The 11,174-nt window shown below is 41.2% G+C and overlaps 3 protein-coding genes across 5 annotated transcripts; 2 read left to right on the plus strand and 1 right to left on the minus strand.

The window, feature by feature from the left end:
- Nucleotides 1-390: 390 nt before the first annotated feature.
- On the plus strand, nt 391-6,212 carry mffa (mitochondrial fission factor a). Of its 3 annotated transcripts, XM_040008652.1 has the most exons (8): nt 391-603; nt 1,230-1,447; nt 2,331-2,500; nt 2,627-2,718; nt 3,559-3,720; nt 5,212-5,268; nt 5,478-5,562; nt 5,649-6,212. In XM_040008652.1, exons 2-8 carry the CDS (start codon nt 1,234-1,236, stop codon nt 5,778-5,780), a joined length of 912 nt encoding a protein of 303 aa, XP_039864586.1. In that variant the 5' UTR covers nt 391-603; nt 1,230-1,233; the 3' UTR covers nt 5,781-6,212. The 3 variants fall into 3 exon arrangements, with proteins under 3 accessions (XP_039864586.1, XP_039864587.1, XP_039864588.1); XM_040008653.1 differs by lacking the exon at nt 3,559-3,720 and having other exon boundaries at nt 392-603; XM_040008654.1 differs by lacking the exons at nt 3,559-3,720; nt 5,212-5,268 and having other exon boundaries at nt 392-603.
- A 254-nt stretch (nt 6,213-6,466) lies between these two features.
- dnaaf1 (dynein axonemal assembly factor 1) lies at nt 6,467-8,638 on the minus strand. Its single transcript, XM_040008650.1, has 2 exons — nt 7,643-8,638; nt 6,467-7,553 (listed from the first exon to the last, which is right to left on the minus strand). Exons 1-2 carry the CDS (start codon nt 8,607-8,609, stop codon nt 6,691-6,693), a joined length of 1,830 nt encoding a protein of 609 aa, XP_039864584.1. The 5' UTR covers nt 8,610-8,638; the 3' UTR covers nt 6,467-6,690.
- A 152-nt stretch (nt 8,639-8,790) lies between these two features.
- Nucleotides 8,791-10,926, plus strand: mrpl44 (mitochondrial ribosomal protein L44). Its single transcript, XM_040008651.1, has 4 exons — nt 8,791-8,999; nt 9,440-9,908; nt 10,054-10,232; nt 10,351-10,926. Exons 1-4 carry the CDS (start codon nt 8,824-8,826, stop codon nt 10,520-10,522), a joined length of 996 nt encoding a protein of 331 aa, XP_039864585.1. The 5' UTR covers nt 8,791-8,823; the 3' UTR covers nt 10,523-10,926.
- Nucleotides 10,927-11,174: the final 248 nt, after the last annotated feature.

Consider the following 11,174-nt stretch of genomic DNA (forward strand, 5'->3'; position numbering starts at 1 on the left):
TTAAATGGTTCGATGTGCATATAAAATAAAAATAAACTACTTTCAACAGTTTTATATATATTAAGCTTTACTGAATACAATAAAGCAGATCAATAAACATTCAGTGCAGATAAATTATGTTATTGCATTTCGTAAAGTTGAATTCTTTGCCAAATTAAATAAGCCACAATAAAAGAAAATAATAGATATAACACCTACTATGGTGACTTAAAGTCATTTCTGAAAGCATGTAGAATATTTAAATACAGGCTATTTAAATGGTAAGCTACAATAAACTAACAAGTTAGACAAATTATATTATTTTAGGCTGTACTGTTTGCACATATGTCCAGTTTTTTCTCTGCTTTTAATTTCAGCGCTTGGTACCAATGACATAACTTCCCCAGAATTACGCCACTTCCTGTTTAGCGTGCAGACAGAGGAAGAAGCAGGAAGAGAGGAAGGTCCTCTCTCACAACATAGAGATGCTTAACAGCTAATTCACCTGTAATACCTAAAATACTTGAAACTGAGCTTTACATTTCCGACTGCAGGTTTGTTCCGTCAAAAAAATTCTGAATAAGTTCTTCGACGAAACAGCGGCCCGTGGCAACAGACTAAACGGTAAGAAATATGGCTAACGTGCTAGCTTGAAATGGCGCTAAGCTAAAGTGTTTTCTGTCAATTTCATTTTCGGAAGCTAACCTGTTTTCTGGAATCCAAAGTATTTCCGTAAATGTTTGTGGATAATAGTTTCTGAATGTTGTTATATGGGTAATGTATTAGATATTTCTTATGCTAGTACAGTTGGATAATAATTTCTTGGCATCTTGTGAGCATTAAGGGCTTTAAAATAAACACTCTGTAATGAGACCAGCAGTTCTTTAATGTTAAAATCAATTTTTTTGCTTTGGGGTCAATGTTCGACTTTTGCGTGACTCTGAAAAAATCAGAATACATCATGTGATGACTTATGATAACATCACAAGCCTGTTCCATTTTTAATCCCCTCTCCACTACTCCAATAGCACCACCACGATAAGTATCACTGTGTCCCTAGAGGAGATATTCTGGTTTTGTGAGCTAGGGCTAGGTTTAACAGCTGAAGCCACACACTGCATAACAACAGCTATTCAGTGTGTGGCTGAAGTAAAACTATTTTAGCTCAAAGGGTTATTGTATCAGCATGTTCTCTTTCTTTAGGGATTTTTTTCTGTTTAACTAACAATTAATTCTGTGTTGATGAACAGCCAAATGAACGGAGCAACATTCCCCTCTCCAACAGCTGATATAGCTGAAATTAACCGTATCCACTATGAGCTGGAGTACACCGAGGGAATAAGCCAAAGGATGCGCATCCCAGAGATGCTCAAAGTGGCTCCAACAGCCCACGAGGACCCTAATTTGGGATCGCAGGAGGTCCCTCACAGTGTTATAATGCAAGTCCCAGAGAGAATTGTGGTTGCTGGTTAGTATACTGTATGTTTTCTGTCCTTTATGTCACACTATGTCTGCACATCACTGGTGACTCACCATTATGGTAGTTCCTCACAGACTTTTGCAGATTATAGAACTCCTTCTATCAGTGCCACAGGACTTTGCTCCCAGATGCCGTTTCACTGCCAGGATCCCATCAACTATTTCACTTTTAACGTAACAATTACAAACCAGCTTGCGATGTGATCACACTAGCCACAATATCTTTGATATGTTAAGACATACCCAGCTCTAGAAATGGTCTCTGTTGACACAGCCATACATGAGGAGTTATAAACATTTAATAAAGAAAGAGAATGAAAAGGGGTGTAAAGTGGGACAGAGGAACTACTACAGCACGTGTCTCCGTGTTTCTCTTCACCACAGAGAACCACATGAACATGAACGTTTTACGTAATGTGACATCAGTACCACTGCTCACATTATTTCCACTGAGTTGCACTACACATGAGCAGTTTGCCCCCTGCATTGAGTAAAGCACAGTTCATGCACACCATTCAGGAAGCACTGGTGTGCTGTGGTCAAAGTTCAGCATTGTTGAACTATGACCAGAGCACAGTGATGTGCATTCACACAAGGAAAACAAAGCTTGACATTCAAAAGCAAAAGAAAAAAAATGAGTGCAAAAGCCACTGCAACACAGATTTTAAGCTCAACTTAGCTGTTACTTACTGCTTTTTATGTGAAGGGGCTGACATGCATACAGGTAGCATGGCAGAGGGGATATTTGTTTTTTTCCCACTATTGGTGTGAACTAATTGATTTTAATTCATTCAATTTTGTATTAAAAGCACAGCATACTGTTAAAGTGTTAGAAGTGATAGGTTAGTCTCACAGTACATTTCATTTGTCAGGAGGCAGTGATGACTCCCAGTTCTCCAGACCCAGAGACTTGGACCTCATCCAGTCAACACCACTGGAAATGCTATCACTTAAAACTCCACCCAGAGTCCTCACCCTCAATGAGCGACCCCTGGACTTCATGGAAGACGATCAGCGGGTGGCTCCAGACAGTGAGGAAGTGGTAAGTGATAAATCAGTAATTTTTTTAATTACAGAGAACACTGTGTACAATTCACCCATTGTTTAAGATAATGTCCTTAGTGTAACTCATAACCAGAAAATCAGTTGTCAATGCTATTCCTTGTAGTTGCGGCCCCAGGGACGTTTACGGAGGGAGCGTTCAGCCAGTGAGAATGCGGCTGTCCGTCAGAACACTCAGCTGATGCGCAACGATTCAGCGTGAGTATGGGTCCATTAACTGGGTACCAGCTATTACGTCTTTGTGCATGTAAAGCATGCAGCATCTTTCTTTTGGTTTCATTCTTGTATTGTAAGCCACTGTGTCAGGAGCTTTTGCTGCTGTCAGTGTTGATGCAGAAACTTTTTGCTACTTTTTAATACATTAACAACATGTTTTTATTGGTAGATTATTTCCAAATTGTGAAATATTTAAAGATTAATTGATTAGTTTAAATAAATTACAAATTTGAACACTGTTATCCCCTCTACGCAGAAGGACAGGAATAGCTGGGGAAGCACTGACAGGAACTAGTGAAGCAGACTGCTTTTAATGCAAAGTGATTCAAATTTGAAGCTTTAGTAGCTTCATGTATTTGTTTGAAGGCCTGGTGTAAACTACAAGTGCTTGGCAACTTTATTATTTTGACAGAAATTATTAGGCTTAATATTTGAGAAAAATATTACACAGTTCTCGGACAAAAAAAAACACCTTTTCATGTCCTGATCACTTTCTGCAACACAGCACACTGGTACTGTTAACAAGGTTCCTTGTCTGGCCTGAATGGTGAACTAGAAAATAGTCACTTAATCAAACATAAAATCAGCTCCTTTTGCATTCCTGTTTCTTGCCAGATGTGTTAGAACATGGTGTGGTTGGCAGGTTCAGTCTTTGGCTGCTGCTTTTTGCCTATTCACTTTCACTCTGATATTAGTTTTGCACAGTCAGTGGAGGACAGTTTCCTTTCCTTATTTCTATCCCTTTCCTTCCTCCTTCTCTTGTACTCTCTCTTCTTCCCTTCCCTACTGAATTTGCTGCTCTTAATGGTGGGCACTGAGCAGTGCAACCCCTTCCCCCCCAGCCATTGCTCACCCATGCCCCCCTCTCACCGAGGCTGAAGAACACAACCTCTACAGCGCTAGTGGTGTCTTATCTTTCATCCAGTCCACTACACGTCGGGCCTACCAGCACGTCCTGGAGGTCTTGGATGAGAACCCTCGCAGGTGACCTCCCAATCATCTGGTCTTTTTTTTTTTTTTTTTTGCTTAAAGGTTTTGAAAAAAAAAATTGCCCGAATGGGTATTGGTGTAAAAAGGCCGTAAAAATTGCAACAGCTATTTTCATGATAGATGGCATTAAATGTACTTTCATTTCTGCCCATAAGCACCATTTGTTTTGGATTGGGAGAGGGTCATGTGGTACAGGTTGTGTAGTCTCAAGAATCTTGTGACCAGTTTTAACCTTTAACAGTATTAATAACACATGTATTAATCCCAGAAAATGTAGAAAAGGTTTCTAAGCTCCTTGCTTGTTGAAGAATAAAAAAACTGAAGCTCTGAACTGCCACTTCCACCAGTGGTTGAATCAAGTTGTTTGAGTTGCACTTTGACTAGGGTTTGGCGATATGTAAAAACTTTTACATCGTCAGTCCACTAATCAATGATGGGCGATATATTCGCGCACGCGCAGACTTTTTGATGGGTGGAGCAATATGATCATGCACGGACTTTTTTCCGCGTTTACATCATAGAAGTCCAAACATGGACGAACTAATTTCCAAAAAAATTAGGGCTGTCCGAGCAAGCAAAGTACTCAAACATGACTAACTTGCATGAGCATGTACGTGTCCACCATCCGGCTCAGTATGCTAGGCTATCACCAGCTTCTGCAGCTCCATCAACAAGCATTTGGGCACACTCTGAGGAGGGTGCATTTGCTCACAGATGAAAGAGGGTGCTGTTAAAACCGCGCTATTATTTATTTATTCTTTTGTTGACTGCTTCTATTAGCGCCATCATTATTAGCAAACTTACTCATGGGCGAATAAATACATAAATTGCCCTTGTAAAAACGATCGCCAATGTGCTGTCTATCGTCGATAGTCGATATATTCATCCAATCGCCCAACCCTAACTTTGACTTCTCAAACACCATAAATGTTTGCTTTGTAAGAAAGGGAATAATTCACACTGAGGAATTTGTTTTATCGTCCTTTGAAACTTCAGAGATGGTGTATTAAAGAGAAAGTGAAGTAGTGCTGACAACTTATTTCACCTTCAGGTTCAGCACTTCAGTTACTCCAGGGTTAAACGCTGTGCAGAGCATGTGGATTCATTACTGAACTTTCCAAGGAGTTTTGCAAGTGTTTGACCTTTTAATTGTTTAGCTTTTTAAGGAAAGAATAAGGTGAAAATGGATCTTCTAAATATTGCTCACAAATTTATATTTTCTGTATGCTTAAAAAGGTATTTTTAGAACACTTACCCACATTCTTTGTCCCCTTTGAAGACTAAAGTGATATAGTTGTGACTTGTTTTAAGACACTGAAAACAACTTTAGGGACATAAGACTTTTTAAAAGGACTAGAAAGAATAGAAAATTAGAGAAAGTCTAGGTGCATTAAAGACATCCAAGTTGTGTGCATGGATGCAACATTGTTGGTTTCTCTATATCTCTTTCGCCTTTTCCCAACTCTGTCTTTCCCCACCCCTTAGCAAATCATCACTGCGAGGGGGGTCGGCTTCCAGCTCCCACCCCCTGCATGATTCCAGGTAACTTCATCTGGCACTTCGTTTTGTTCCTCTCTCCTTGTCCTCATCCTTTCCTACCTTGAGTGGTAGGACACAGATATATGGACACAGATATCTATAAAAATTACATTGCCATTGTTAAATTGTTCTGCGTATTTGAATGTGCCGTGTGCTGCTGTGACTTGGTTATTTTGTGATTCTCAAGCTAGCCTTTTTTTTTTTTTTTTAAGGCTTGCACTGTCAACATATGAACCCTCTCTGGATGGGACAGCTGATGACATGACTGTGGTCGATGCAACAACACTTCGACGGCAGGTTAGCTCATGATAAATAAATGAATTCTGTCTTGTGTGGTGCAAGAGGCCAGACTGATAAAACAATTTTTTTTGATTCGGCAACAGCTCATCAAGTTGAACCGGAGACTCCAACATTTGGAGGAAGAGAACAAAGAGCGAACAAAGCGAGAGATGATCCTGTACTCCGTCACCGTCGCTTTCTGGCTCATCAACACTTGGGTGTGGTTGCGACGTTAGAGCCTGTGTTTCCGCCATCCACATGACAAGAACGTATTATCCTTTATCCTATCAGTTAGCTGCTCACTGCACTTAACCCCTGTGTGAGGAGATGTTAGCACGTGCAAGGCCTGTTGCACATAGGCTCAACATTTTGATTTTGTTTATTTAAACATGTACAGTTTTATTTTTGTACTCTTATTTTGTTCCATCTATTCCATTTTCTTGTGTTTTGTTTTTATTCTCAAATTCTGCTGCCCATTGCTAAGTTGTTGTAAATATTTGTTCATGTCAATCGGACCTCATCCAGAGGCACAGTATATAGTTCACCCAAAAAAAAAATAAAATAAGGAGCTGTAGTGTGGGGACATACAGCTCCATGGTGGTAATGCTGAATACTAAGAGTAATATGTGACTTGGCTGGTAAATTTAATAAAGTTTAGTAAAACCGTACCAGTCATGTGTGGTCTTGTATTTTTATTGAGACATTAACATAGTTTTTCCTGTAGAGGAGTTAAATGTCTCCCGAGGAAAAAAGCCTAAAATTTACAAGTGTATTTATTTGGGTGGATTCTCTCAAACAAAATAGATACATTTGCTTTTGAAATGGTCAGAATTAACCAAAAATTATACATATCTGTTACAAAACAGCTAGCATTGTCTTACCCATTGCACTGTATTAAACCACAAAGGACCACAGTTGTCTGGGAAAAACCCTGAATGAAATAAAATTATATAAAATGTTGCTGTAATGTGAAGAGTAAACGTATAATTCCCCCCGAGAATACTGACCAAATCAGTCCTGAATTTATTCTTTTCACAGTATAACAGCTGACAAGCACACAGACAAAACGGCTATCACAAATATGCTACAGATTGAATTGCAGTTTACTATTTTAATTCATATTTCAAATTTAATGACACCAAGGTATTACTCAAGCTCCTCGATCAGGCAGCGTGGTGGAGAGGAGGTTCGGTTTATTTTTGAGTTTGACGGGTCGGAAGGCGCACCCTCATCCTCTGGATACACCAGCGATGTAGAATTGCCAGAGACAGCCGGTGATTTGTCGCAGCCACTTGTTAGGAACAAAAAGCTCTTAGCTGGAGCGGATGTGGAGATGCTGTCACTCTGAATCCCAGCTGGTGCTTCCCCGTTGCTGTCACCTGATATGACTTCTATTTTTGGTTTAAAGGCCTGCCTACAAGGGAACGCTGCGTTAAAGTCTTCTGTGTCCACATCTTCCAAATCAGGCAACTCATCAATACGCAATGAGCGACTTGCTGGAGGAAGGTGAATGGTTTCCAGCAGCTCTGCATCTTGTAGCTCTGTAATCCGTGGTCCAGGACTATGTACCGGTACATCGTCATCGGCTTCAGGAAGGGGAGGCTGTTTGTTTTTACTCTGCTCTCTCTCTGCTTCATTTCTCATGGACTGTTTTTCTTGTTTATTTTCTGTCTCTAACATGTGCCCTACAGTACTGCCTTGCTCATCTGCTGGGATCTTTTCCCTTCCTTTCTCTTCTCTTACGGTGTGCGTTATCGGAGAATGGTCCTGGGTATCTTCATCTAACTGCTCTCTCATCAGGAGTTGACCTGCCTCCTTGGTCTCAAGATGTTTACTTGCTGGTTGATTTTCAAGAAGTCCCTGTTTTGACTGTTTCTCTAAGAACTCTTCATGGGCATCCAGGCTGTCCTGCACAAAAGCTTGTATCTTGTCACCTTGTGAAGAAGTTAAAATCTGGGTACCGTTTTCCTCAGTAGTAGTTTCTGGAGTAGAGGATGCATCGGTTTTCCCTGAAATGAAACAATTATACTGTGTAAACATTCATCCACATTTACTCTCAGTATACAGACGAGGGTAGTAAAAGCTGAAAGCTGATTACCTTTATCCTGTAACTCTCTGAGTCTGCGTCTTTCCTGGGCCTTCTTCCGAATCATTGCCATTCCATCCAAGCTTTCCTGAATTTTCTTTCTCTCTCGTGTATCCCACTGCTCCCTCTCCTGGCGTTCCCCTTCCAGCCCTCCCACTGCCCACGACTCAGCACATGCCCTGTCTTTAGGAAACACAGGGCGATCGTCAAGAAACGTGAGCTGCTTGAGGCGTACAATCATATTTTTTCTGTAGTTTGGGATTTTTTTCACGACCTCATTTCCCATTAGATTCAGTACACGCAGTTCTGGCATGGCCTCAAGCACAGGGAGGATGTCAGGGTCGTGTAACAGGTTGTGAGAGAGGTCTAATACACTAATGTTCAGACACTGACTCAAATGCTCTATGTCACCAACAGTTTCCAGCTTGTTATGGGCAATCTGCAGAGTACTCAGGTCAGGAAGGCAGGAGATGTTCTCTATGATGTGTATGTAGTTGTTGGAGACGTTCAGGGTGCAGAGTTTCTTCAGAGGCTCAAGGTTTTCCAGCTTGTATATGAGATTTTGCTGAAGGAACAAGCAGCGCAGATCAGTCTGAGCATCCAGATTCTCAATGCGTTGGAGCCCATTGCTTTCCAGCCAGAGACATTTCAAACCTGTGTACTCCTCTAAGTTCTCAATGGTGGAGAAACCTTTGAAATGCAGATACAGCGCGTCATTGTGGCATGGTGTTATGTACAGTTTGTTCTGCTTACAGTGGTCTCTCAGGAATTTCTTGGTCATCCGTGGTCCTGAGTGTTTTTCATTTTTCTCCTGAGGTGAACTTTGCAGCTCTTTTTTCCCAAGGTCTTCTTGAGCTCCACTGCTGTCAGAACTTTCTCGGGCATCCCCACCTTCGACTTCAGTTGCTACCAACACTTGATCTTCCATCCTTTCTTGATTTTCCGAAGTGGATATCGTTAAAATTGATATCAGAAACATACAATACTTCTTAACGATTGGTTTTATAGGCGTTTCTGAATTGTACAGTCGAATAAATAGCAATCAGCAGCCTGCCCCGGTCGTTAATATTAGTTACCGTTTACGCTTGTTTCCATGGTAACGCTCCGTCTTTACGCTCCAGCCTACCGGATATGCTTTGTTGCTCCGTGTCGGACACTTTTAGTGGTTGCACCTTGCTGTTTAGGGACCCAACATGGCGTCAGGGTACTTACTAAATCGTGGTGCTTTGACATTAGGAATTCATTGCCAGCGCGTCTGCAGGGATATTTCACTGTCACAGGTTAGAGAGAAAAAGCGATGGATGAAAGCTTACACGTACCTCATGGCGAAGAAGTTGAAGCTGGAAGGACCTCCACCTCCGACGCCACGGTAACGCCAAAAATCACTAGAGAGCGTCTCAAGGCCATTCGTGTATTTGATATTTCAGTGTGTTTATTTTTTCATAGTCCGTTGAGAAGCGTGCATATGGACGGCCTTTTAGTGCAATTTTACAATTGTTTAATGCAGATGTTTTAGCGCTGCGTGTGGCGTTACTGGTTTCATGGTTTTTCCAAATAACACCAGAAGCGTAGCTAGCTGTCGAAGCTTCTTTGCCCAAGGGTAGAAAACCCAGATCCTCCCCGTGATCTCGGTTAATCTTCTAATTTTATCATTGATTTAATATATAAAAATGTCATATTTTAATGACCGTATGCTTTGTCCATGGCCTTCTAAGACTTTCTGTACACGCTTTTAGTGATTTTAGACATGATTTTAGCCACTGTACACTCCTATTTCTGTTTGGTATTTACTTTTTTCTTCTTCTTCAGATCCCAGCAGCCTCACTGGGATTACCATGCAGAGATTCAAGCTTTCACCCATCGCCTGCATGAAAATTTCTCTCTTGAGCTCCTGAAAACAGCCTTCATCAATCCCTGTTACCTGCAGATGGAGCAAGAGAAGAGAAAGGGGTTGGGTGTGGAATCTGAGACTGCCGCTCTTGTTCTAAAAGATAATATGCAGCTGAGTAAAAAGGGGTCTGCGTTCGCTGAAAGCTTCCTGATCAACTGGTGCAGGGCAAGCTTCCCGAGCCTCCCGGCCATCGGGGTGGAGAGTATTGTAGGGCACCTCACCAGTCCAGCAGTCATCACTTACGTAGCCAGAAATCTGGGCATTGAAGACCTAACAATGAGTGCAGAATTCCCTGTTCCAGATGATGTTCTCTGTTCTACTTTCATGGCAGTGATCGGAGCTCTGCAGGAAAGCAGTGGAGCTGAGCGAACTGGATTATTTCTCAGGGTAGGTCGCTTATGGCACAAAATCATTGGCACGTAATAATTCGCTTAGAGGAAGCATAATTTGTCCACATTGCTCAGTTGCCTCTGCTGTGTGTACAGTGGTGGGACATTTTGTTCTTTTAATCCTACCTCCACCTTCTTCCTAGGATTTTCTGGTGACTCAGCTGATAGGAAAGGACCTCTTTGATATGTGGACTGTGGTCAACCCCATGGGACTACTGGTGGAAGAGCTTACTAAGAGGAAAATTCCTCTGCCGGAGCCTCGGCTCATCCGGTCTGCTGGAGCCAGCACAGTGTTGCCACTGTATTTTGTTGGCTTATACAGGTATGTGTTCTGTTGTTCGTGCGTTGTTACTGTTCTAAATTTAAAACGGATGCGATGGGTTAAAATTAATGCTATGAAGAATTTACATTTTTGTCTGATCACCTCTTTGTTAATTCAGTGACAAGAAGCTACTGGCTCAGGGTCCAGGAGAGACACTTGCAGCAGCCGAGGAAGAAGCAGCTCGCGTGGCCCTCCGGAAACTTTATGGCTACACTGAGAACCGCAGACCCTTTGACTTTTCTCCACAACAACAACAACAGCAGCCTTTTATTCAGTCAGCCAGCAATTAATTAACATCTCTAAAGCTGCAGCAAGAAACATTTAAAGGGGGCAAGGACGGACAGGAATCTCATTTGAAGACTTAAGGCTTCCCACTGATTGCAGAGTGTGCTGAACATGACATAACTGGTTCTTGTTGGGTATTTAAAAGTCAGGTCCTTCAGTCAAAGCAGAGCACTATAAGTCTTGATGTTCTAAGAAAAAATGTTGTAAGATCTGGTGCAGACAGAATATTGTTCCAGTAACTGATGACATCTTCAGTAGTGAACTAGACTGGTCAGCTCACCCCAGATTACAACAGAGGTTCTGAAGTCCATTGCACAAAATACTCTTGTAAATAATACAAATACCATTTGGTTTACTTTGTATTATGTAATAATATGTTATTCAGTTGTAATAAAGTGTGTAAAATACACATCCATTCTGACTCTTTTTCACTCATATTTCTCCACACATTTCATCAGGGTATTTGCACATGCTCCTGTGACAAATTCTTCTTAAAATATCTTTAAATATCTAATATTAATTTTCGATCGTACATTTTCCTGAAACAAATAATCAAGCATTGCGTTTAAGGAATTTTACGTATCTTTTAATACTTGACGTATTTCATTAATTTTTTTTCATATAGTGACGCAGTGCATTTTTTAATGACTTGATTAA

Source organism: Simochromis diagramma, unplaced genomic scaffold, assembly GCF_900408965.1.
Source record: "Simochromis diagramma unplaced genomic scaffold, fSimDia1.1 OVJJ01000344.1, whole genome shotgun sequence".
Lineage (NCBI taxonomy): Eukaryota > Metazoa > Chordata > Actinopteri > Cichliformes > Cichlidae > Simochromis > Simochromis diagramma.

Excerpts from the sequence above, each read along its gene's own strand:
- mrpl44 (XM_040008651.1), top strand. The coding sequence starts at position 8,824 with ATGGCGTCAGGGTACTTACTAAATCGTGGTGCTTTGACATTAGGAATT. Across the intron at positions 9,000-9,439 it reads CCTCCACCTCCGACGCCACG|ATCCCAGCAGCCTCACTGGG; the intron begins GTAACGCCAAAA and ends CTTCTTCTTCAG. Across the intron at positions 10,233-10,350 it reads TATTTTGTTGGCTTATACAG|TGACAAGAAGCTACTGGCTC; the intron begins GTATGTGTTCTG and ends TTGTTAATTCAG.
- dnaaf1 (XM_040008650.1), bottom strand. The coding sequence starts at position 8,609 with ATGTTTCTGATATCAATTTTAACGATATCCACTTCGGAAAATCAAGAA. Across the intron at positions 7,554-7,642 it reads CAGAGAGTTACAGGATAAAG|GGAAAACCGATGCATCCTCT; the intron begins GTAATCAGCTTT and ends GTTTCATTTCAG.
- mffa (XM_040008652.1), top strand. The coding sequence starts at position 1,234 with ATGAACGGAGCAACATTCCCCTCTCCAACAGCTGATATAGCTGAAATT. Across the intron at positions 2,719-3,558 it reads CTGATGCGCAACGATTCAGC|TGCAACCCCTTCCCCCCCAG; the intron begins GTGAGTATGGGT and ends GGCACTGAGCAG. Across the intron at positions 5,563-5,648 it reads CAACAACACTTCGACGGCAG|CTCATCAAGTTGAACCGGAG; the intron begins GTTAGCTCATGA and ends ATTCGGCAACAG.